The sequence below is a fragment of the Schistocerca americana genome, chromosome 4, assembly GCF_021461395.2.
Source record: "Schistocerca americana isolate TAMUIC-IGC-003095 chromosome 4, iqSchAmer2.1, whole genome shotgun sequence".
Taxonomy (NCBI): Eukaryota; Metazoa; Arthropoda; class Insecta; order Orthoptera; family Acrididae; genus Schistocerca; species Schistocerca americana.
Window position 1 is genome coordinate 816,866,799 of NC_060122.1, and position 26,404 is coordinate 816,893,202.

Consider the following 26,404-nt stretch of genomic DNA (forward strand, 5'->3'; position numbering starts at 1 on the left):
CTACTTCTTGATCAGATCTTCAGAACACAATAAATAACTGAATGAATGAATGAATGAATGAATGAAGGAAGGAAGGACAGAAGGAAGCCACACAGAGCGGCCGCGCGGTTTGAGGTGCCATGTTATGGATTGCACAGCCCCTCCCCCTGGAGGTTCGAATCCTCCCTCGGGCATGGGTGCGTGCGTTGTTCTTAGCATAAGTTAGTTTAAGTAGTGTGTAAGTCAAGAGACTGATGACCTCAGCAGTTTGGTCCCTTAGGAATTCAGACACACATAAGGACAGAAGGAGCAATGGATTGGAAATAACAACATTGCAAGACAAAGAGATTTTTTTTTATTTATCTCCAGGAAGAAGAATCATTCTCTGCAATATAGAAATCATTGTTGATGGTTCATCTGATAAATTCTAAACTAGCAAGTTAATTAAGGTTTCCTTTTTTAAATAAAATGTTATGCTTATGACCAGGCTTTTAATAGGGTGGTATGTGCAGCTACATTTCAAGAATGTAAAATAAAAATAATTTTTTTTGTACAAAATGTAAATATGAAACTTACTCAGGTATGTGTGAGCACTACTTTTCTTTATGGTCATTTGGAGAATATAATTTAGTGAGTTTAGCTTCAGGTGCTTATGACAGACTTGACGAGAGAATTCAAAATCACTTTAAAAGAAGAAGGAGCAGGAAGGAATGGAGAAATGCCTTAATCACTGCACCACTTTGCTCTATAAAATCACTTAATAATTAGTGTCATTGTACTTGGGCCTGAATTTATCAAAGAAGATGTGAATGTGTACAGGTTGGTCAGATTCATCTTATTTGCGATGTAAAGTAAATATTCAAGTACATAGGTATGAGCGACTGCACAGTTGGAGCAACTCCAAATGATACAGAAGGGTCACTCAACACTTCATTACATTACAGGCAAACAGGGTAATATTTGATTTTCTTAATCGTGGAACTAGACTTAAAATAGCAAGTGCAGTAGAAGTAATATCATAGAAGCTACAAAATGCTACAGATCATGTTATAATATGACTCGAATGAATCTTTAGTATCTCAAAAGAGATTCTGGATATAGTGTTAGGTAGAAACATAATTTGAAAATAAAGAAGTCTTTACTCAGATGCACATATTTAGTGGATTAATTGGGGACAAACAGCAACTGCAATCTCTACAACGAAAGCAAAGATCGCTGTGGCTACTGGAATGGCCACAGAAATCATGTGAAATCCTTTTAGACTCCTAAGAGCTAAATCTGCTAATTAATGTGCTCGATTTATGAGTTGACAACAAAGTTACCAATACCATACCTTGTTATAAGAATATTTTAAATGTGTCAATAAATTACTAATTCACTTTAAACAGTAATATTCCCAGCACAGAACACTAACAATAAAAAGAATCTGAATGTTTCATGTGTTCCCTGCAATCTGTGATTGGCTAGGGAACTGTTTTATTACTCATTTTCACATAAAATACATGACATACAGCACACACAAAAAAAGTAAGTTCAACCAAAATACTGTCCCTGCTACAGTGTACCAGTAATGCTGATCATTATGTTTCTTATAAATGTTTTTTAAGTGGAAAACATACATAATAAGATTATTTTGAATTTTCAGGCACTTAATATTGTCAATGAATCAACCTTTTAGGAAGGATACCATAAACCAAAGATATTACAAGTTTCAAAAACACTACATTAATACAGTGGACTGAAACAGTTACATGTTATAATGGAAACGGTGCAGTGTTTGTGTGCTTTTAGACTGCATAGTTTATCACTGCTGACTCTTTTACTCAACTATGCATTAAATAATTTGAGAAAAAAAGGATACACTGACCTACATTACATTCTTTACCAGACAAAAATGGTATCAATATGGAAATAATCAGATACATACTCTACACAATGATGTCTAGTCAGTTGATTTTGTTCAATTTTTGTCTAAATGAATTGGAAGAGCACATATTGATCATAAATTTTACTACTAAAAAAACTCATAGTTCTAATATAGTGACTAGTTATTAACATTATTTGCTATACACCATTTTGACTCACTACCTAATAGCAAATACTCATTCAGAAACAACAATGAAAATACAGCAAGCATTGTACCATATTCTAAAATGCTAGGTTACCATTGTGAATCATGAGGCGTACTTATACTAAAGCTAAGGACATCTGATGGCACAAATGGAAGTCCAGAGAGACATTGGTAGTAAAGTTATTGGGATCTGATCTGGCCAAACAGTGATTCACGACAAAGAATTGAAGGTGACCAGAACTTTCAAGCATTTTAAGTTTCAATCTTTCAGTGACACCAAATTATACGAAATCACTCATGTTTTGGAATTTTAAAATCTTTGTGAATTATTCTATTTTATAAAGGCACTTTATATGAGCTGTAGATGTGACCTGAGATTAAGGTAAAACATGGGCAAAGGCTGACACTCACAAAATTCTTATTACATCTGGCAGCTTCAGCAATAACATCACGGACTTTCACAAAACACTGAAGTACATCACTGTGAAACTGTTCTGAAACCAATAGTTATGCATGCAGCCAAAACCCTATCCAAAATGCAAGACAATCTGCAAAATAACTGTACAATTTTACAGTCACCTCAAATGAATGGACGGGAGCAGGTTGAGCAAGATCTTCCTGTCTTTTTATTCAAACCCTGACACCACAATACCCTAGTTTAGAAATACCAAAGAAGATCTTCAGTTCCCACAAATCAAACTTGAAGATGCCTGTGACAAGAATCTCTTCTGCAAGAAGATAGTTATGAATGGGCTATACAGAGTTGAGCTACCAAAAAGAAGAAACGGTGCTCCTTGGACGGAAGAGGGTAAGCAAACCTGCTCACAAAGAATGCTTTCTTTGAAAGCCAGATTTCTTTCAAAGTTCACTGCCAAATGTAAAAAGACATAATAATAATAATAATAATAATAATAATAATAATAATAATAATAATAATTTGTGTATAAAGACCAATAATATCAATAATTTTTCTGTTTGTCACATAAATTGGCATCTAAAAATGAATGACACCCATTTACAAAACAAGATTCCACACTTAACATGAATAATTAAATAATTAATCTTCAGTAGTATGCAATTAAAAACATGATATCAGTGGATGGCAAGCTGATGTTTGTGATATGCGATACTACTTTGTTTCCCAACAATGATATAACAGTGTTTTATATTCTTGGCTTACTGTATGAATATCAACACGCGTAATTTGTCTCCTGTAACCTGTTCACTTACAAGCAGAAAAAGAAAATGGAATAAAACATACATAATCTGTAGCATAATGTGCACTATACAATACAATATACTGCTATAAAAGAGACATGAGTGGTGAACAGCTACTTGAGCCCTGATTTTTTTAGTTTTGCCAACAATGATTACTTTTAACACGTCAGAGAAGCTATTACACAAACTTTTCTGACTTGAAAACCTCTCACAGATTCCTGTATTTCTTTTTGTACACACATTACATGGAAAAATTATAACTTATTTTGTCGTCGTCAGATCTTACATTATAATAGTATTTTGAAATTAATTTGTGTTTGTCTTTTCAAATTATAAAATTACTAATTTAATATCACATATCAACAACTGTGTCTCAGATAGTTTTGAAACAATATTCCTTCAAATAAAGTTGGCTGTTAGAGGCCTTTGTTGAAATAAACGTACTCTGGAATTTCTAGTCCAGATTTCTTCAGTTTGTTATATTCTTCTGGCTCAAGCAATGCTAGGGTGCTCACTTTTAAGGAACTGAAAAATACACATTACATGTAAATGCTGTTACAAGAGATAAATACTTGCGATATGGATTAAGATTCTTACTTACCATTTTTGTGGAAATAATGCACAGGCCACAGGTACCATGAATGTCAAACTAAGAGAAAAGAAAGATAGGGAATGTTAAGTAATTATATGTACAAAGTAGAATCTCTATTTTTAAAGCTTAATGTGATGAATACTCACAAGCAACCTACAAGTACAACTTGTATTGGTGCATGGAGAGGTTTAATTTTTTGCATCCATGGGTACTTTTCCAGGCGTTCCATCACTATTGGTAGAATTGCTACAAAAAAAGATATGATACTTAATATTCATTACTAATGTATCAGATTAAACAAGAATTAGATTAGAATTAACAGTAACAAAATAAGTCACTGAAACATTTTTTACATATTGCAATTTTGTTATACTAAAATTCTGTTCCTCGTGATGTGGAAATGTTCTTTTTGCAGACTGATATGAACTTTCTTTTCATTACTCAAACAGCACACATGGCAGCACAGTGATCTTAGTACAATGGGGCTGTCCAAAATTAAACTATCACACCAACACAAAGAGATTGATGATTCTCGTTAACTGTATCCTTGAGTGGCATACTTTGTTTTTTCTGGTTTTCTGTCTGTTGAGAATTGAACAATTGAGGAAAATGAAGACAACAGAAAAGCAACACGTTTCCATGAAGTTTTAAACATTCTTTTGTGAGTACATCCCACAAGCACTCCCCCCCCCCCCCCCCCCCAAAAAAAAAGATGGAATATTTGATCTGACAGGAAAACTTCAAGAAGCACATTGCATAAAGTTATTTGTCAAATAGCAAAATATTCACAAAAACTTTCAATAAGTTACAAGAATGGAAGCCTGAGATAGTTATGACAGATGTCAACACTTCAGACAGTGTGGAAGATTGCACACAATTGCAAACTTAAGGTGGCCAACAGCATCACCTATCTACATTCATCTTGAGGCCCATAATTAACTATTTGCGAAGCAGCAGAAGTAGAAATCAGTAAAGATTCTGTTCATTCACTTTTGTTGTCCGCAGCTCATGGTCTTGCGGTAGCGTTCTCGCTTCGCGCGCACAGGGTCCTGGGTTCGATTCCCGGCGGGGCCAGGGATTTTCTCTGCCTCGTGATGACTGGGTTTTGTTTGTCTTTCTTCATCATTTCATCCCCATTGACACGCAAGTCGCCGAAGTGGCGTCAACTCGAAAGACTTGCACCAGGCGAACAGTCTACCCAACGGGAGGCCCTAGCCACACGGCATTTCATTTCCATTCACTTTTGTTGGAACAATTTAATTTACTTCCAGTTGCCTCAAAGATTTGTGCCACAGTTATTCACCTATGAGTACAGTCAAGTAGTAAAATGTAGGTTGATACCCATCATAACAATAAGTGATTACACTTGTATCATCATGCCTGATTATGAAAAATAAAAGCAAATGTTTCTTAGCTTATCGTAATTGCTGACAGAGAAAATCTACCCTGCCCATAACATTACTCACAAGTGAAAGTGATACTGCAGTGACAAATTCTGATCAGACAAGAAGCTGGATCCCCACCTTTCCCCAGCACTGTGCTGGCAGTTATAATATCCCTGCCCATCTCATGGACTGACTTAGATTTTCAGCTTGTAAGTACTATTAAATTTTCAGACACCAGCTGTGACAGCCGAGGCTAAATTTATTAAGTGTAAACGTTTAGGATATATGAGCTTAACGGTGAAGTACATACCAAGTCTCAATATGCTGTCTCATGCTTAGAGTGAAAAAGAGGACATTTCATTTGTAATTAGTCATTCAGTGGGCAAGCTTGGTACACAGATGTCACCACATGTGGAAATTAGAGAGCAAAAAAAAAAAAAAAAAAAGATACAGGTAGTAATATGTCACATCATGGGAACTTTAGATCATCTCACCAAGGTACTGTGCACACTTCAGTCACATGTTTTCATCAGTTAAATTTTCACTTAAATGCTTATTATACCAACTCATTTAATGAGAGTAATTAGGCACTGACAAAGGTATACACACTCAGACTTTTCAATTTATAGCACACTCTCTTAAACGAACATCTTTACTGTAAAATGGTGGCTCACAGACTACTGTAATGGTGTCCTACCATGTACCTTACATAACATGCCAACTTATTTTATTTATTTACTTATTTATTTATTTATTTAACCTGATCTCCTTAGAGTCATCATGGCCCCTCTTATATTGGGCCACGGTTTCACACATGCAGTACCTTTTTTTACATCGTAGTTTCATAAGAAACAACAATTTTAAGCAGCTGCTACTGATAGTGGTAATAATAATAATAATAATAATAATAATAATACGAGGGCCGTTCAGAAAGTAACCTCCAGTTGATTTAAAAAAATACACCAAGTTAAATAAAAATATTTTAATATATACATCTTACAACTACATCTTTGCACTATTTTTCTACATAGTCTCCATAGCGATTGAGGCACTTATCGTATCTCTTCACAAGCTTTGAAATTCCTTCTGCATAAAAATCACCCGCTTGTGCCTGGAGCCAGCCTGTGACCGCATCTTTGAGCTCTTCGTCGTCATCAAACCGCTGTGACCCAAGCCATTTCTTCAAATGCATGAAGAGGTGATAATCACTTGGCGCCAGGTCTGGGCTGTAAGGTGGATGGTTGATAACGTCCCACTTGAAGGACTCAAGAAGGGCCGTTGTTCTGCGAGCAGAGTGAGGACGGGCGTTATCGTGCAAAAAAACGATACCGGAAGTCAGCATACCACGGCGTTTGTTCTGTATAGCCCGTCGTAACTTTTTTATTGTTTCACAGTACACGTCTTGATTAATGGTCGTACCACGTTCCATGAATTCAACCAACAACACCCCTTTGGCATCCCAAAACACCGTTGCCATCAGTTTTCTGGCAGAAAAATCTTGCGAGGCTTTTCTTGGTTTGGTAGGCGAATTTGAATGTGCCCACATCTTTGATTGTTCTTTTGTCTCAGGGTTCACGTACTTAATCCAGGTTTCGTCACCGGTCACGATTCTGTTTAACAATGGTTCTCCTTCGTCCTCATAACGTGACAGAAAGTCTAATGCAGAGGCCATTCTTTGAGTTTTGTGGTGGTCGGTAACAATTTTGGGCACCCATCGTGCACAGAACTTACGGTAACCCAATCTTGCTGTCACTATCTCGTACAAGAGAGTCTTAGAAATCTGTGGAAAACCAGTAGACAACTCCGACATTGAGAAACGTCGATTTTCACGAACTTTTGCATCAACTGTCTGAACGAGTTCGTCAGTTACCAATGATGGTCTACCACTCCTCTCTTCATCATGAACGTTTTCTCGTCCACTTTTAAATAAACGTACCCATTCACGGACAACTCCTTCACTCATAACTCTTGGTCCGTACACGGCACAAAGCTCACGATGAATAGCTGCTGCAGAATATCCTTTGGCTGTAAAAAACCTTATGACAGCACACACTTCACATTTGGCGGGGTTTTCTATTGCAGTACACATTTCAAACTGCCACAAAAACTAAACTAGCGCAGGTACGACATTCACTCGACCACGGCTTGATGCCGACTGACCTGTTGAGTGCGTGAACGCACAGATGGCGTCGCTACTCCCCCCACAACCCGCACTGTGACCAATCGGAGGTTACTTTCTGAACCGCCCTCGTAGTAATGATGATGATGATGACAATAACAACAATAATGATAGTGGCAGATATGCAAAGAATTTGTGGGTGTACATAATAGATGTTTACTGATATAGCGAGTTCTGGGGAGAGGAAATTTAAGGACAATGCATCAGCTAAGAATACTGGGAAATGAAGAAGATCTATTTGGAAAGCAGAATGTGCAAGGGTAACTAGTGCATACAGTCATAATGGTAATCCCTATTATTGCTTCAATACATGTGTCATTAACAGTCTTCTGCAGTCAGAGATGTTATTCATTTCTCTAATACAGTGAGGGAGGATATTCCAGAGTTAGGTTCCTGCTACAGAAAAGGACTTCAAGAAAGCACTTGAACGATGGAGTGGGACAGAAAGGATTTTGCTCTGATGGGAACGGGTGTTTCTGCCATGCTGTTCAGATTATGGTTGAGGAGAAATGAGAAGACAGTATTCGTTAACATGAAAATAGAGAAGACAGAGTGTATGGAAATGTCTGTGCCTGTCTGCATGCAGCCAGGATAATTGCACATACGATGGTGAAACAAGATCAAAGAGTTGAACATCACAGATATACCAAACACAGACATTCATAACTATTTCCATGTGCTGTGAGCTTTATTGAGAAAGACCTTGCAGGATAACATCACTGTAATCAATAATTAGAATTCTAAGTGTTTGTACAAGTTTCTTTTTCAGGTCAAGAGGGAAGAGCTTTTTGTATGTGTTTAGGGCACAGTGAGATGCTGATGTCTTCTTGCATAAGAGGATATTGTTTCAACATAGCACTGCATTATACATGCAAAATACAGCTCTGTGGAAATCATGTTGTGGCCACAAAATGGTGCCAGTGGAAGGCAATCTGAGCACCTACATACTGATTTAATAGTTACTGGTAAAGTCTTCAGATTTTAACTTTGTGTGTGTTAGTTATAGAAAATAAATTCAGATGCTGGCTTCTTGTTAGGTACATACCACTATTTTAACTCATAATTTGGATCTCTAATGTCATGGTTATTTCTTCAGTAGAATGTTAAAACCAGATTTAGCAGCTTTTTCAGAATTAATTAAAATAATTATATCTGTCATTCTAATGTTTTACACATGGAATGATTTTTTGTCATTCTAACATTTTACATATGGAATGATACCTTAAATCAATGTTTCAAGCATTTTGTAATACAATCAGATCGAAGAAAGTATTTTATGACACACAACACTTGTGCTATCAGCTGAAGAATGACATGAAAATTACCAATGGCAGAATACAAAACCCAGGAGTAAATCTACAAAATAAGAGCATGCAAACTTCAAAGAGAAGTACAGGACTGATGGAGACACGTTGAGTGACTTAAGTTTCACAGTATCTCCACACCAACTGTGCAAACAGTAGATTGCTGCAGTGCCATTCTATCTCATTGTTTAACAATTTTGTAAGAGTGCACAAGAGATAACAGCTCGTAATTTAGCAGCGTGCAACCTTCTTCCTATTATACAATTTTGCAGAATGTAACAGCTTGTAATATTGATAAAATATTCTATTCAGTTATCTGCCAAGTTGAGGTTTTGTGTTGCCACAATGTTTTGACAAGTTTGCTATTCATCATGTTCAAGCAAAGTGTTGGGTTCATGTCCACTTCATTCCTTTGTAGAAACTGGACTGCAGGCTCCTCTGCTGAGGACCTAACGGACGGACCAATTGCATTCCTTTGGAAGAGATGTCACAGCCGGTGATGGCAGGGTGGGTGGGTGGAGGGTGAGTCCAGGCATTGAGTCCTGATGCTGCATGTCTATTCTACACATATCCTGTGCTGGTTTCCAATCAGTGTGTTCCTGACGTACTTTTTGTAACGCCCCAGCCCATGCGATGCTCAGTTAAGAGACCACTGTCCTGGTTTGAAACAGAGCAAGCTGGAATCTTTCCATCAGCTTTTATTGCAATCCTACAAACAAATGTAATTTTTTCCTTAATTTCTATCTAAATATACACATAATACAGTGTGTACATAAAGTCAGGAAACACTTTCAATTATTTATTGCACAAGAACTAAACATTGTACAGATGTCATACATAATGTATTTTGAAGAGAAACTCTGAAAGATTTTTTTACAAACATTCGATATGCGAATCACTTCCCGTATTCTCTCCTGGAGCTCTGCTACATCATGTGGTAGAGGCGGTACATACACCAGATCTTTAATGTGTCCCCACAGAAAAAAGTCACATGGAGTGAGATCTGGTGATCAGGGAGGCCATTTCATGAAACAGCTGTCCCCTTCTGTAGCATGGCTGATCCATCGATGCGGCAGCTGAGTGTTCAGGTACCCACGAACATCATGATGAAAATGGGGTGGAGCCCCATCCTGCTGAAAGATGAATGGGGAGTCCGACTGCATTTGAAGCATCAGCCGTTGCTGCAACATGTCCAAGTAGGAATATCCAGCGACAGTGCTCTTGGCGAAGAAGAATGGCCCATACAGTTTTTGATCTGACAAGGTACGAAAAACATTTACCTTTGAGGAGTCATGCTCAAATTCAATGCATCCTGGATGCTTTGTACCCCAGATTTGACAATTATGGCTGTTCACTTTTCCATTAGTGTGAAAAGTGGCTTCATCACTAAAAATTAAGTGATCAACAATGTCATCCCCATCCTCATTCAATTGTTGCAACTGCGAACACGACTCAAAACGCTTGTCTCTGTCGTCATCACTGAGCTTCTGCACTAGTTCCAAGCTGAATGGTTTCATAGACAGCTTCTGTCGCAGGACTTTCCGCACTGTCATTGAAGCCATTTCGGGTTCACGGGATGCACAACGCACCAATTTCTTTGGAGTCCTTATGAATGTCTCTCATACGCACTCCACATTCACTTCACTCACACTGGGAAGTCCGCTTCTCTTTGCTGGGCACGAGCAACCCGCCGTAAAGAATTTGTTATGCAAGTGGAAAATGGCCTTCCTTGTTGGTGGCTTCTTACCGTACTTGATTCTAAACATCCATTGAACAGCTGTAGCACACTTGTTTTTGTCAAACTCCAATACACAGAAAGCTCGCCATGTTTGCAACTAGCGCTGACTATCATCAAATTTGTCAAATTACCAAACTATATATGGGGGGGGGGGGGGGGGGGAGAAAGAGAAAAAGAAAAAGAGAGAGATACCTGGTTATTGTAAAATAAATAATTGAAAGTGTTCCCAGACTTTATGTACACCATGTATACATGTAGCACATGCACAAATCTATCCAAATATTATTTGGACCATCTTCCATGCAAATTTATTGTTACTTCCAAGATACTGATTATAGTAATGTATGTAGTTTTTCTAGGACCCATATTAATTAAAAGTAATGAGTAATTGAAAATGTCACTACAGCTCATAATGATGAACTTCAACTGAGCTAATCAACCATTTTGGATGTATAGACACACCTATCATTAAAGAGCTAAGAATCCAGACTTCACAGTCAAACGTTACAGGTTTTCTGAAACTAAACAGTTAGTAATTAAGTTTGTTGCCCTAACTTTTCAAGATCAAATGACACCTGACATTAATCAGTTAAGCTTCTAATTAAGCTTTTGCATAATTTAGCATAATTCTAAACATGGCAACAGTACTTACAAATAGGGACTTCATGGCATTGGTGTACAAAATGATTTGTAACCTTTCATATTTTGTTGACTAACCAGTTATTCTGTAAATCAAATTGTTTTTTGAGCGTATGGCTCATCCACAATAGCAGATTTCAACTATGCATTTCAATAAACAAATATATAGTTTCCAAGATTCCAAAATATCGTTATGTCACCTGTAGGTACCCCTCCACTCCCAAAAATTTTTATTCCCACATGAGCTATTACATAAGCCACAACTATATAATGAATCTGCTGGTAGCATGAGTACCAGCAACATCAGGCATGTGTAGGAATTATGCCACCAGCATTCATACATGCTATGCCTATGTTTCAAAATCAAAGGCCAGCACTCAAAGTGTAAACATTGTGTAATCTCATATGTTGTTTCTTTGTGAACGTCTTTGGTCAAAGTATTTTGTAAGGTACACAGGCTTTGTAGCAGATCTGCTGCCTCTATGTTAACACTCTATTGGCAGCGTAGTGCTGTGCAGCGAGCTTGGGAGAGTCATGTTCACCACCAATTTGCATGGATGATACAAGGATGTTATCAACTGTGTGCATTTTATCAACTGGGCTTTTATCAAGGTATATACATGTGTGGAGTGCCTCTTATGTTTTGACTTCACACAATGTAACATGCAATTTTACAAGTTCCATAAGGTATGTCGAATTTTGTATTTTATGTAATTGGTGAAATTAATTGTAGTTGCCCCTGCCCCTTATTATCTTTATGTTTTCCCCTAGTTCAGATGATGGCAGCATAAGACTGTTGAAGCTAATCATCTTCGAACAGTAAAAGTGTCTACACTGTGATTGAAGTAGATGAGGTATGTCCTTCATTTCCTTTTGTCAACTGTACAAACTATCCATCAACTGTATACTGCAGCAAGGTTACTTTCTGCTTATACCATAGTGTTAACTTTTCTCTATCAATTATATACATTTCTGTGCTTTAATATCACTTAGTTTAAATCATACTGAGTCCACAGACTGTGTAATTTGACACCAACTGTGTGATGTTTATTTGTTTAAATTCATATGTGGACGTGCACAGTAAACATTTATCTACTGTCAGACTGTTTCAGAGATCACTGTAGGTGGTTGGTTGGTTGTTTTGGGGAAGGAGACCAGACAGCGAGGTCATCGGTCTCATCAGATTAGGGAAGGACGGGGAAGGAAGTCGGCCGTGCCCTTTGAAAGGTACCATCCTGGCATTTGCCTGGAGCGATTTAGGGAAATCACGGAAAACCTAAATCAGGATGGCCGGACACGGGATTGAACCGTCGTCCTCCCGAATGCGAGTCCAGTGTCTAACCACTGCGCCACCTCGCTCGGTGTGTAGGTGGCCATGTGTGATTGTAGTGCTACATCATAATTGAGATTGGTCATCACATTGATGTGAGTACTAATAAATATGCAAAGCAGTGAAAGTGCAAGGGTGGTCTGAAAATTTCTCTGAATGGAATAGAAAAAAGTACTTACAAACTGAAACTTTTTTTTATTTTTCGATGTAGTCTCCTTGTAGATTAATGCACTTGGTCCAACGATGTGTACAGTGCTTTGATCCTATCTCAAAAATGTGTTTCCTCCAGACCTGCAAAATAGTTGTCAACTCCGGCTATCAATTTTTTGTTTGAAGTGAATCTTCGTACATCAAGAAAAATTTTCAGTTTTGGGAAGAGATGGAAGTCTGATGGAGCCATATCAGGTGAATAAGGTGGGTGTGGCAACAATTCATACCTTAGTATGCGAAATTTTCCCATGGTGACGGTACATGAGTGTGGGCGTGCATTGTCTTGATGGAAGATGCCTTTCTTCCTTGCTAAATCTGGCCTTTTTTCATGTATCTTTTGTTGAAATTTGTCCAGGAGCTTAGCATAGTATTCTCCAGTAATTGTTTGCCCAGTGGGGGAGGTACTCTACAAACCGAATCCCCTTCGAATCCCAGAACACTGATGCCATGACCTTTCCGGCCGAAGGAATTGTCTTTGCTTTCTTTGGTGGCAGAGAATCAGCATGTTTCCACTGCTTTGACTGTTCTTTTATCTCTGGGGTATAGTAGTGCACCCAAGTTTCATCTGTGGTTACAAACTGGCACAAAAAATCTTGTTCATTTCTCCTAAAACGGGCCAAACATTGTTCCGATATGTCCATTCTCATGCGTTTTTGATCCAGCGTCAAGAGTCGTGGCACCCATCTTGCAGATGATTTGTTCATTACTACTTCTTCAGTTAAAATGTGATATATCCTTTCAGATGACATCTAGCAAGCATGAGCAATTTCACGCACTTTCAATGGGCGATTCTCCATGACCATTTTGTGCACTTTTAGAATGATTTCTGGAGTAGTGACACATCTTTGCTGACCACTGCATAAATCATTTATTTTTCCACTTATTTTTCCACACAGTTGAATATGAAGGAGCGGAGTCCCCCAGTGTATTCTGGAAATTGGCATAAATGTCCTTTGCTTCCATACCTTTCTTTTTGATTTTTTCCATCTTCGCAAATTACTACGCGGGAACAACAACAGAGTCGTCACCACCACAGCTCTCTTCTAACAGCACTGATGTGGCACGTGTTTACAGGCAACAGTCCAATGAATATCATGTGAACAACTCATTGCACTAGTGCTGACCTCTTGTGGTAATTCCAAGAACTTTTCAAACCACCCTTGTAATAAAAAACAGTGTTGTGTATGTTACTTGAGAATCTATCACAAAAAACATTTTACCGCAATACAATGAACTTCCACTGAATGAGACACTGAGTTTACTCCATTGCTCACAGATTAGTACACTTACAGTTTGACAAGATTACAGAAATCTTATTTCCACTGCTTCTTTGATGGCCCAACTCCAGAATGTGTTGGTGCAGCACAGCATCTTTGTCTGTTCAAAAACGAATGAGTGGCCTTAGTTGCTGTGGACTGCCAATGCAGACTCGTCAGTCTGGCCAAATTGAATGCTCCTCACGTGTTGTGTTCAATGCTATGAGATGCATCATTGCACCTAGCTGATGTACTGCAGGCCACCCTCATAACTGATGCCATAGGTGCCATGTGCCTGAAGCCAAAGTTGGTCTTTGACAGACCCAAGCATGTTCTTGATTTTAACCACTGAGCAGAAAATGATTTTTATGTTGTGCTTCTTTATTGTTCAGGCACTCTTGGCTGTGGGCAGCCCTAAATATGAAAATAACGCCAGCCACTTGGTTTGTTCATCTCAATTGTTTTTTTGTTTGGCTGGAGAGTGGCATCTTACTTTGCATCTCCAAGTAGCTGTTTTAGCAAAAGGTTTCACAGATGCTGTAACCTGAAAGGTAGACTGTCCTTTTCACATATGGCTTGCACTCTGTGTACAATGATGGTGAGCATAGATTTGCATTGCTCCTTGTTCCAGTTAGTAGTAGCTATTGGTGTTTTGTGTGTGTTTATTTCCTGTAGATGGAATTTCCCAGTATGCCATTAGGGTTCTTCTTTATGTCTACGAACAGAAGCCAACCGGTTTCTTCCACCTGTTATTCTCCTATATGCTACTGAAGTGGCACAGGTTTCCTTCATCATGTGGCCAAACCACGAATGTGTCATCCATATACCTGTAGAACATCTTTGGTTTCAGGTGTGTTGTTTCAAAAATTGTTTCCTTTAAGTGTTCTACGTACAGGTTGGCAATGCCTGGCACTTGGGGGGATCCCATGGCAACTCTGTCTATTTCTTCGTAGAACTTTACACACAATGAAAGTGGGTGGTGATGAGCGCATGTTGAAACAGTTTCACTGTGTCACTATCAAAGTGACTCTCCAGCAACATCATGCAATCTTCTAGCAATATTCCTGAGAGGAGAGATGTGACGTCAAAGCTGACTAGGTGCTCACCCTTCACATATCTGTTGAAGTACATTTATAAACTCTGTAGTTCTTGACATGGTGGACAGTAACCCATGAAATTTTTTGGTAACTGTGCCAGGTGTTTGGCTAAGCCGTACATTTTGTAAGGGTATAGATACATTGGTTAACATTTCAGGGGTTTTGAGAAACACTTGTACTATTGGCAGTTAGTTCAATTGAGTAATCATTCATAATTGGCATTCATCTATGATCAAGCAACATTATTATTGTTATGTAAGGTATTGAGACAATTCTGGGTTTCTTGGGATTGGATTTTTATGTCTGAGGTGCTCCTAGGGTGTAGTGCAGCAGTAAAAGATACACTTTTGACAAGTTTCAATCATCACAAGTAGTCACTCTGAGTTTGCAGCACCATACATCATGTCATGGAGATCCTCCCTGCCAAAGTTCCATGGTTTTTTTTCAACATAGAGCTACGAATGTAGAACGAAGAAAAGAGAGGAGTCTGATGACAGAAATCTGTAAGATGAGATGTACTTGTGAAACAACTTGATATAATCTGAGTCGTAAATTGAACCTGAGATGTAGCCCAGCCAACAAACCAGATTGTGCCCAAAGTACATAGCCTTTTCTCCTTCACAGTAAAAGCAGCTTTACGGAAAGAACAGCTGTAACTAGTGGGGGTCCCCTGTTGCATAAGGTGAAAGCATACTTCAAGATAGTGGAAACCCTCACACTTGGTGACCATATTTTTGGAAACTGCAGAACAGTGGATGAAGTCACTATGAGATTAAAATGCAAGAGGATCATACAGGGGCAGGAATCCAGAAGGCAAACACATTACTGAAGAAACAGTACAGACAATGATAACAAAAATAAGCAAAATAATTAGCAGAAAACAAGGGCATATTAGCAAATATGATGCCAGTGTTAAAAACCGTGCCACATAAACTCAGAATTAATAGCAGTGTGCTTTATTAACAAAAACCGTAAGCTTAAGTTCGGCAGGTGAAATTAATTTAACATCAAATATGAAAAGCTTCACAATGGTAATAAAAACGGCATTGTTAGGCAAAGAAACCGGTACAAACAAGCCTTTAAACAACATACTGAGGAGATTTCATTAAAAATAACTACCAAGATACCTTTCAGATCATTTATCAATTGCAATGTACATTTTCAAGTCAGCATTAAGAGTGACTTCTATCTAGAAGAACTGGTGCCTACAGGTACGTCTCCTACCCATCACACACGCAATTACCTCAGCAACAGTTGACAGTGTTCACTGAGAGCCATCCCTCCATAGCATGGCATTACATCACACTGCACTACTCCAACAACCGGAGCACAGCCACACGCAGTAGCAGCAGTCACCATTGAACCTAGCCTGCTATCCAGTAGGCCACACACAGTTATATTGTCGATAGTCATAAACACTAATTAAATTTCCTATCAGTCAATTTTGTGAAACGTACACTTGTACATTTAGTGAAATTAAGGATGATAGTGTAAATAGTACGGAACATACTTTTATTAATAACAGACAAGTAACACTTATAAGTAACAGCATACTAAATGTATACTACACAAGTCATAATGAAAGACAGAGACATGAGGAAGAGTCAATTAAAATCAAATTAAATTATAATTCAAATGAAGATTTCACAGTTATATTTAGCAAATGTGTAAATCATAAGTTTCCTAACTTCACACCATCTGGTGGTTTACGTCCTGTTTTATTCCTGAAAGCATTTGATGGCATGTTACCAAATAACTGGTCTGACAATCACAAAATTAGATTTGTTGCAAATCTTCTAACAGGAGAAACAGCACAATGGGGTTTGTTAACCACAACACTGGACTGAAGGAGGCTAGATAACTTTGTTTGGAGTTATTGAAAGCAAAACCTTGCAACAGAAAAAAACTGAAAAGGCTATAGGGATTCTGTCAAGTACCAACTGAACAAAGTTAAGTACTTCAGGTGACCCAATAGCCAATTTGAGAGGAACATCTCTTAGATGTTATTATAAGCTGTATGCCATGGAGTGTACAGAATAAGCTGATAGGAAAAAACTGGGGAAAGATAAATAACCTGTAAGAATACCTAGATCACCAGTTGGACAAGTGAAATGCACAACAACAACATAAGTAGAAATAACAATAATGGAACTATATGGCCAAGGAATAGCAGAAATGATAACAGTAAGCAGCAAGGTAATAGAGTAAGACAAAAGTGGAGAGGTAATGGTGACAATAGACACCAATTCAATAGGACTCTTGACAATAATACCAATATTATAGTAAGGTTCCAGGGAAGGGCTCGATCCCCAGAAAATTAGCCACATCAGATAAACTCTCATTTGTTAAGGTACAACAATGTGATTAGTGGAGACCGCATCATATGCATTTGCATGTTACATGTGAGTTTACATATTTGGCTCCTTTTCACTGGTTATTACATATTTTACCTAAAAAGTAGTGTAAATTTTCGCCCTGTTTACAATATTTTAAAAATTTAAACGAGCACTCTCTAGCTTGATCTAGTTTCAATGTCTCACAGATTGACTGCGGCTATAACTGTGTGTAATCGCTAACCGAGAGGCCACTGCCTAGTGAAATCATTACTGAAGAGGAACAGGAACAGGCAGACAGGGTCAATGCTCCTGCGCCCACTAGTTAATCCCCTCCGCTGTCATAACTGTATGCACAGGCAACAATTAAACTACGCAAGCTTTTAGTCACACGTCCATTGTTTCAGTTTAACTTTCTATTTACTTGTACACAGTTGAGCATGTTTACAATGTATAGTGTGTAACGTGTTGTGCGCCATGCCGTCCAAAAAAAAAGAAATGTTGTTTCGTGGATAGCTGTTCATCTTGGAACATTTACATATGACGGAATTGTTTTATATTGTTGAGTTGCGAGAAAAACGTTTTGTGTGTGTGTGTGTGTGGGGGGGGGGGGGGGTGGGGTGGGGGGGAACTTGTTTCAAATAGACCAGTACGTCAAGACAAGTCTTCATATTGCAGAAATGCAGAAGAAATGGCCACGGCAACAACTTCTGACAACAGGCAAATTATAGTAGCATGTATTTGTCAAAAGGTAACCAAAAAAGTCAGTTTAACATGTATCTATGTGAAGCATTCACTGCAAGCAATATTCCTCTTCACAAACTTACAAACCCTATCCTCAAAAGCTTCCTGCACAAATGTTGCTTAAATAAAAATATACTAGATGATCAACACTGCATAAAACTTACATACCAACAATTTACATAAATGTTCTGGAAGAAATACGCAATGAACTCAAGGATAGCATTACCTACAAAGGGGTAGAATTACAGAGTTTCAGATGATTCAGATTGCATAGTAGTATTCAATCATAAGCCAATACGCCATAAATACAAATTTCCTAATATGCAGGTTTTCTATTAAAACTGACTGAGAAGATGAAAACAAAACAGCACACTGTTATGCGTAAAATTTTTGTTTAAAATTATATATATGAAGAAACAGTATATGTTTGCTGACAGATGTTTCCCTGTTTCACTAGCTTTTCTGAATGACATAGGTGGAAGTTATCCTTGCTACACATCTTTCACTCCCATAGTCCACCTTGCCTTGATCTCCACTAACCCACTGCACACACACCCTGTATCCACCAGTCCCATAATCTTTGTCCTGTCATTCCCTCTCGAGCCACTCCTCTGTGTCATCGTCATCGTGTGCTGCACAAACTCACTGGCTCTGGTGTATCTGTCACACTTCTAATCTGCACATGCTGCCTCTCCCTTCCACATTCCAGTCTTGTGCAGCTGCTACCCTCCTCCAAGCCATCGGCTGCTCTTCTCCAAACCTGTCTCCCACATCCCACCTCTGTCTACCTCTACCACCCACACCTGACACAATCCATCACACCAGTCTACCTGCCAAACTGCAGTCCTGGCTTTGTGAGTTCAGCCAGTACAGTATAGCTGCAGTGGTGTACGTGTGCATGACGGAGGGATGGCAGCTGCTGATGCATGTGTACTCGTAGAGGTTTGTCTGAAAGCTAGCAAAGATTTCTGTCTTTCTTGTGTGCCTGTTGACAGCTCAACAATTCTACTGTCTCCTTTAGCCATAAATTAATTATATTCAAAAATATGTATTATGCAGAAGAGTTGTCTTGCAGCATGATAAGAGAAGAGAAGGAGCTTGACTAATAGCAAATGTATGATTCTGCAAAGCAGCCAGATTTTGACAGAGTGCTCTACAATTTGAGCTCAGATATGTCAGTAGGAGTCAGTGATTGGAAGTAATAAAACCAATATAATTTTGAAGAACTAGAAGGTTATTTAATCAGGTGCCCAAAGTCTATTAAATGGGGGTTTACCTACGTATCTGAAATCATTACTCTAGTGCTGTTGACAAGAAACTAGCCAGTTGTTTGGAGTCCTCTGATGAACACTTGCCAGACAATATGCGGAGAGTGATATCAGAGCACGTACAACGTGAAGAAATTTTGACTGCCAAAATTTTAACAGTAAATTGTCAAAGTATTCATAACAGACTTGCTGAAATCTGAAGTGCAAAAGTCTGAAATATTTAGTGAGGCATGGGACATTTATTAAAAAGACAGATTAGATGCCAGAGTAGGGGAAATAGTCTTTGCACTCACCAAAAACATTGTGTCTGTCTAGGCTGAAATTGAGTCTAACTGTGAAGTCATTTGGATGCAAGTAAAAGGCCCAGGTGATGTTTTTACTGTCCACCCAATTCTGTGGTGACAGTTTTAGATTTATACAAAATGAGCCTACACTGGGCTCAGAGAAATTATGGTAAAAGTTTAAAAAGATTATAAATCACACTTGGGAGAAGTCTGTGCTGAGTAGTGGATTAAGGAGAGAAAAGAACCACCAGTGGTTTAATAAAAAAATTTGGAAAATGTTGAGGAAGCAGAGTCTGTTTCACTCACAGTTCCAAAAACAATGCAAAAATGAAGGAGGGCAAAAGATAGTCAAAATTTGTGCGCCAGTAAAAAGATTGATGCATGAAGCATATAACCTCTTCCATCATTACACCTTAGCAAAAGATCTTGCCAAGACATGGAGAAAATTCTGATCGTACACAAAATTGCTAAGTGGATCAAAGGCTTCTATCCAGCCACTCATTGCCCAGTCTGACGTGACAATAAAAGACAGCAAAGGAAAAGCTGAAGTTTTAAATTTCTCATTTAACAAATGATTCATATTGTACAAACATACAAATTTTTGACTGTCGACAGACTCCCACATGGAGAACATAATAACAGGCATAGCTGATGTAGAGAAGTAACTGAAAGAGTTAAAAGTAAACAAGTCACCTGGTCCAGATGACATCTCAGTTTGGTTTTACAGAGAGTACTCTAAGGCACTGGCCCCTCACTTAGCTTGCATTTGTCATGAATCTCTCACCCAGTGCATGGTCCCAAGCAACTGCATGTAACACTTGTATATAAGAAGGGTAAAAGAATAGACCTGCAAAATTACAGACCAATAGCCTTAACATCAATTTTCTGCAAATTTCTTAAACATATTCTAAGTTTGAATATAATAAATTTCCTTGAGACAGAAAAGCTTCTGTCCACAAATCGGCATAGATTTAGAAAGCATCACTCATGCAAAACTCAGGTTGCCCTTTTTTCAGGTGATATCCTGCAAACCATGAATGAAGAATAACAAGCAGATTCCATATTCCTAAATTTCCAAGAAATTGTTGGTACAATGCCCCACTGCAGATTTTAATGAAGATCTGATCATGTGGATTAGGTTCCCAGATATGTAAGTGGCTTGAAGACTTCTTATGTAATAAAACCCAGTTTGTTGTCCTCAATGGCAAGTGTTCATCAGAGATGAGGGTATCATCAGGAGTTTGTCACCCCCATTTCAACTACGATGTGTCATTCATACACTAAATAAAAGTAGACATTTCCACAATTTCAGCAGGGTATAACATATCAATGTTCATAATGCAGTGTGACCAGAATATGAGCACAAAGTCAGGGATCAATAATGATGAATTGGATAACAACTTGAAGAAGGGATCAGTTGATAGAACACAACCTGAAGGCTCAAAGAATCATCAATTTGATAATGAAGGTTGGCTGGTTGATTTGGGGGAGAGGATCATTGGTAACAGAGGGAAATGTGGAGGGTCAGAGTCCTAGAGGGTGACCAAAGCTGAAACTCAAATGGATGTATGTGGCAGTAATTATGCAGAGAAGAACGAGTTTGCACAAGACAGATTAGCACGAAGAGCCACATCAAACAAGTCTTCAGACTGACAGCAACAGCAACAATAACAACAACAATAAGATCCAAGCATGTTTCTTTATCTCGCTTACTATATTTGGAGCACATTGTTGACTTGTGAAAATGATTTCTTTACAACAGCTTTTTTAAAAGTTTTTCAAGAACAGAGTATTACTAAAATGAGAGAGACAAATGCAGATTAAAGCTCTGCATTAGACTTGTGGCAGTTATCGACTGCAAGAGTCGACAGCCTCATCTTTGAGAATGAACTTCTTTGAAAACTGTTGATCTCAGTGTGTTCTGAACTCTGTATCCGAGCGGATGTGTTTGTACCGACATGATCAAAATAAAGTTAATTCATTATAAATGACTGAATACTTAATGTTGGGTTCGATACTACTGTACGTAACATCTCGATTCCCACAGACTGTTCAGGTGGTAGAGATACAGCTTTTGGTCTTCAGTGGCACACAAAAATTAAATTGGTTTAAATCTTCTGCATTGTGTTCACCTGTCTAAATTCTTCTTATACACTATCTATTCAAAAGTATCTGGACACCTATTAGTAGACATCAACATGGCATGTGTCCACACTTCACCTTCATGATGGCTTGAACCCTGCCGTACCATTAAATGGCGGGAAAACATGTCTGAATGTCTGTGGAGTATTGGCAGCCCGTTCTCCCTCAAGAGCCAAAACCAGAGAAGACAGTGACTTATTTATTTTATTTATTCTTCACACTTACAGCCTGTTATCTGGGAAGCTAAAATAGGCCACTAAAAACACATCTTTTGGATAACAATAAATTTATATATTACTGTATTTATTTCTAGTACTTCATCTTTACTTATACAACTACTACTAATACTACAAACCACAATAAAACCCTTAACTAGTTACGAAACTACTAAAAGCATTTTTATTTATTTATTTATTTATTTGCATTTAACCTGTAGATGGTTGTTTTCATTACTGAATCTGCCCTCATACTACCCCAGTCAACAGTTATTGTCTGCTGGATTCCTTGGCCAATGGGCAGCACGACAGAGTGTTACAGTATGACAAGCAATTCTACTATTCACTGTTACATCTTAAGATTGCTCCAACGCAACGTAAATTCTTGAGGACCAATTCATTTGGTGGTCGCTGACCTCAGTCGTCTTCTCTCCATTTGCAGCGTATACTGTCTAGCCAGAATAACAGCATGCTGACACATGGTTAAGTGCCTTGTGAAGTCTTCCTCGGCTTTCCTGGATGCTGTGGCTGCAGTACTGTCCAAGATGTGACAGTGCCGCTTTTGGATCCACCATCCGTAATGCCTGACGGCCTTTACCCACTGCATCTCCATAGAGCACGCAGTCACACAATGTGTGTTCTGGCATGCCCACACTGCTATCATTCATCTGTCTATTGATTATGTAAAGAAAAGTGGCATACAGGCCATGAGCAGTCAGGTAATGTATCAATCCCTTCAATGGGCTAAGAAATCTCATTTTCAGTCCCTCCCTGATTTTAGCAAGAGATTGGTATATTCTCCTGCCTGTGTCTGATGTGTTCCATTCATTTTGCAACAGCTGTAATCTTTTATTAACTTTTTCGCATAGTCCCTTCGTACTTTCATTTGATGGTCTTTCTTTAACCAGTATAGCGGTCCTCTTTTTTTCCATTCCCAAGTCCAATAGGCATATTCCTACAATTACTAATGAAGCATCATTTGGGGTGAAATTCGGGGTAGTGCAGGAGTCACCCATTATTCTTAGTATCACTCCTTGTTGAACTCTTCTCACTAATGAGGATGGTTTTGCTAAATACAATCTATGAGCCCAAATGCTTGTACCATACTCTATGACTGATGATACTCTGATTGTTTTCAAGGGAACTGAAATTACCTATCTGCAATGGTTATAGTTTTATTTATCACATTTGAACATTTCCTTCCTACTCCATCTATATGATGTACAAAGTTATGAAATTCATCCACAAGTATCTCTATACATATACCATTAATGTATCTCTAGATATACCATTAATGTGCTTCTTCTAATAATCATTTTATTTTATTTTAGGGTTCCCTGCTACATTCCCTTTCAGCAGTAAGTACACACATTTAGAGGTGCTAATGACAATGTGACACTTCGACACCATCCCTCAAGTTCATGGAGCACCACATTACGTTTGTCTTCTATAATTCTTCTGGAATCAGCTTCCAATGAGCAGCACATCATTTGAAAATACTACCAGTCTGCTTATGTTACTGCTATCATGTAACTCATGTAAATATGGGCTGCAGTGCTACATCCTAAAAGTCTGGATCACACACTGATCCCTGCAGACAGCTTTTTGCCATTGTCTTCATTATTTTATTTTCTGGTCAAATTAAAGGAGTTGTACAAGAAAAATGAATCTTAGCTCCTACAAAAGTAATAGGTCCATTTAGTAGTTCTTCTTGTGCCACATTATTAGGAGTAAGACTAAATGTATCCACAGTCTTGTACACAGGCAATCTTGATCTTCTTGTATATCTTCTCCTCCTGTACGGCATGGCTGTGTGCTCAGTGCGGCTGCCTCGAGTCAAATGAGCGTGCAGCTGCCTGTACTGAGGAAGTTGCCACTGATAAGTGCCGCCACACTGGGCGCGGCAGGAAATAGCGCGCTGATAATCCAACACGGCGGCCACTTCCAGAACTTTTAGTAGTGGATCGCGCTTAGTTAGAACTCTAGCGCGATCCTCCAAGCTCTGGCGGCAACCGAGCGAAACTCGTTCAAGGTCACCCGCCAATATGGCGGCGCACACAGTAGTCTATATGGCTGTGTGCGCCGCCATATTGGCGGGTGACCTTGAACGAGTTTCGCTCGGTTGCCGCCAGAGCTTGGAGGATCGCTCTAGAGTTCTAACTAAGCGCGATCCGCTACTAAAAGTTCCGGAAGTGGCCGCCATGTTGGATTATCAGCGTGCTATTTCCTGCCGCGCCCAGTGTGGCGGCGCTTATCAGTGGCAACTTCCTCAGTACAGGCAGCTGCACGCTCATTTGACCTGGCAGCAATAGTCTCTCAGGAAATTGTACAGTGTTCATGGACATGCCAAATCTCTTAAGGTAACCAAAGACTAATGGCCACCAAAGGTAATTGAAAGTGTCTGCAATATCGATCACCATCATTAGTGTGACTTCTGAAATTTTCCGGGCGTATTTCGTCTTCTAATAAATATCGTGGCAGAATGTCGACGGGATCCAGATGCATACCCGGAAATTATTAGAAGACCATCATTAGTATCTGCTGCTAGTGAGATTGCCTTATTAATTGTACCTTCAGTTGACTTGGCCGTTGTAACCCCGTGTGATGAGGGCTCATCCTGTGTTGCAGTCTATGATCTTTTAATCACTCACATAATAGTTTTTAAAATATCTTGCCGAAAACATTAAAAGATAAATTTGTCTGTAGGAGTTGGTTATCACTGAATCTTTGCCTTGTCCTTTACTCACCAACACCACCTCAGCATTCTTTCATTGTGCAGAGAGAGACGCTTCCTTGCAAGAGAGGATCATTGTACGGTTTGCACAGGCAAACATGTCATTGCTCACATACGGTTTCTATTATATTAGCTGGAATCACATCCAGTTCTGGCAATTCTTTTTCTTTTTCACACTCTTAAATTATTTGCCTAATTTCTTTTGTGCAAAGGGATACATACGTTTATTGTTTCTATAGTCCTCCCATAAAATTTTTCACAATCTACGCTGATCTTCTGGATCACCTTCTTCTCTATTGTCAGGAAGCAGTGTTTCCATAGGCAGGGCAGTTGACTGTTCCCAATTTTCTGTTACTGTTTCACCATTTCTTTTGAGCACGGATAAGACTATTGGTGATTGTATTTTCTTGGAGACTATTTTATACGGTATGTCCATGGATCGATTTCTAAGTTAACCTCCACAAACTGCAGCCACTGTCCATTTTTGTTTCCCATAACTCTTCCTTAAAATGTTGTTTAAAAATCTGTATCTACACAAGAAGGTAGTGATGTCGGATGCTGGGGAATGGAGCAAAATCAACATTTTAACTCATCCCAGAGGCATTCCAATGGGTTCCAGTCAGGGCTCTGGGCAGACCAGTCCATCTCAGGAATGTTATTGTCCACAAACCATTGCCTGACAGATACAGCTTTATGGCACAGTGCATTGTCATGCTTATACAATCAATCGTAGTCTCAGAACAGTTCCTCTATTGTACACAGTACAGAATGCTTCTAAATGTGTTCATATTCCCAGAATGAAATTTTCACTCTGCAGCGGAGTGTGCGCTGATATGAAACTTCCTGGCGGATTAAAACTGTGTGCCCGACTGAGACTCGAACTCGGGACCTTTGCCTTTCGCGGGCAAGTGCTCTACCATCTGAGCCACCGAAGCACGACCCACGTCCGGTACTCACAGCCTTACTTCTGCCAGTATCTCGTCTCCTACCTTCCAAATTTTACAGAAGCTCTCCTGAGAAACTTGCAGAACTAGCACTCCCGAAAGAAAGGATATTGCGGAGTCATGGCTTAGCCACAGCCTGGGGGATGTTTCTAGAATGAAATTTTCACTCTGCAGCAGAGTGTGCGCTGATATGAAGTTTCACAGGAGAGCTTCTGTAAAGTTTGGAAGGTAGGAGACGAGATACTGGCAGAAGTAAGGCTGTGAGTACCGGACGTGGGTCGTGCTTCGGTGGCTCAGATGGTAGAGCACTTGCCCGCGAAAGGCAAAGGTCCCGAGTTCGAGTCTCGGTCGGGCACACAGTTTTAATCTGTGTTCATATTCTTCTGCAGTTAATGGTTTCTTAAGTGCAATAAGAGAACCATACCCTAACCACAAGAAAAAACCCTGTACCATAACACCAAATCTCCCTACTTCACTGTACACATGATGGCAGGTAAGGTTTTCAGGCAGTCACCTAATGCAAAGCCTCCCACCACATTTCTATAGGTGACAGCATGATTCATCACTCCAAATCAGCCATTTCCAGTCATCCAATGCCCAGCAGAATCACTCTTCACACCACTTCAAGCATCACTTGGCACTGACTACAGAAATGCGTCGTCCTCACAGGAGCTCTTCGTCCGTTCTTTTCAACTCCCTATACACAGTATTGTATTAGCTGTTCTGCTAGTATTTCTCTGTA

The 26,404-nt window shown here is 39.0% G+C and overlaps 1 protein-coding gene across 1 annotated transcript in view; it reads right to left on the reverse strand.

Annotated features, from left to right (window-relative positions):
- Positions 1-2,990: 2,990 nt before the first annotated feature.
- LOC124612363 (sideroflexin-2) overlaps positions 2,991-26,404 on the reverse strand; it is a 157,675-nt gene continuing 134,261 nt past the window's right edge. Inside the window, exons 7-9 of the mRNA XM_047140520.1 lie at positions 4,007-4,106; positions 3,870-3,917; positions 2,991-3,793 (exon numbers count right to left, since the gene is read on the reverse strand). Of these exons, the coding sequence (XP_046996476.1) occupies positions 3,685-3,793; positions 3,870-3,917; positions 4,007-4,106 (257 nt within the window). The 3' untranslated portion in view covers positions 2,991-3,684. The remainder of the gene's footprint in view (positions 3,794-3,869; positions 3,918-4,006; positions 4,107-26,404) is intronic.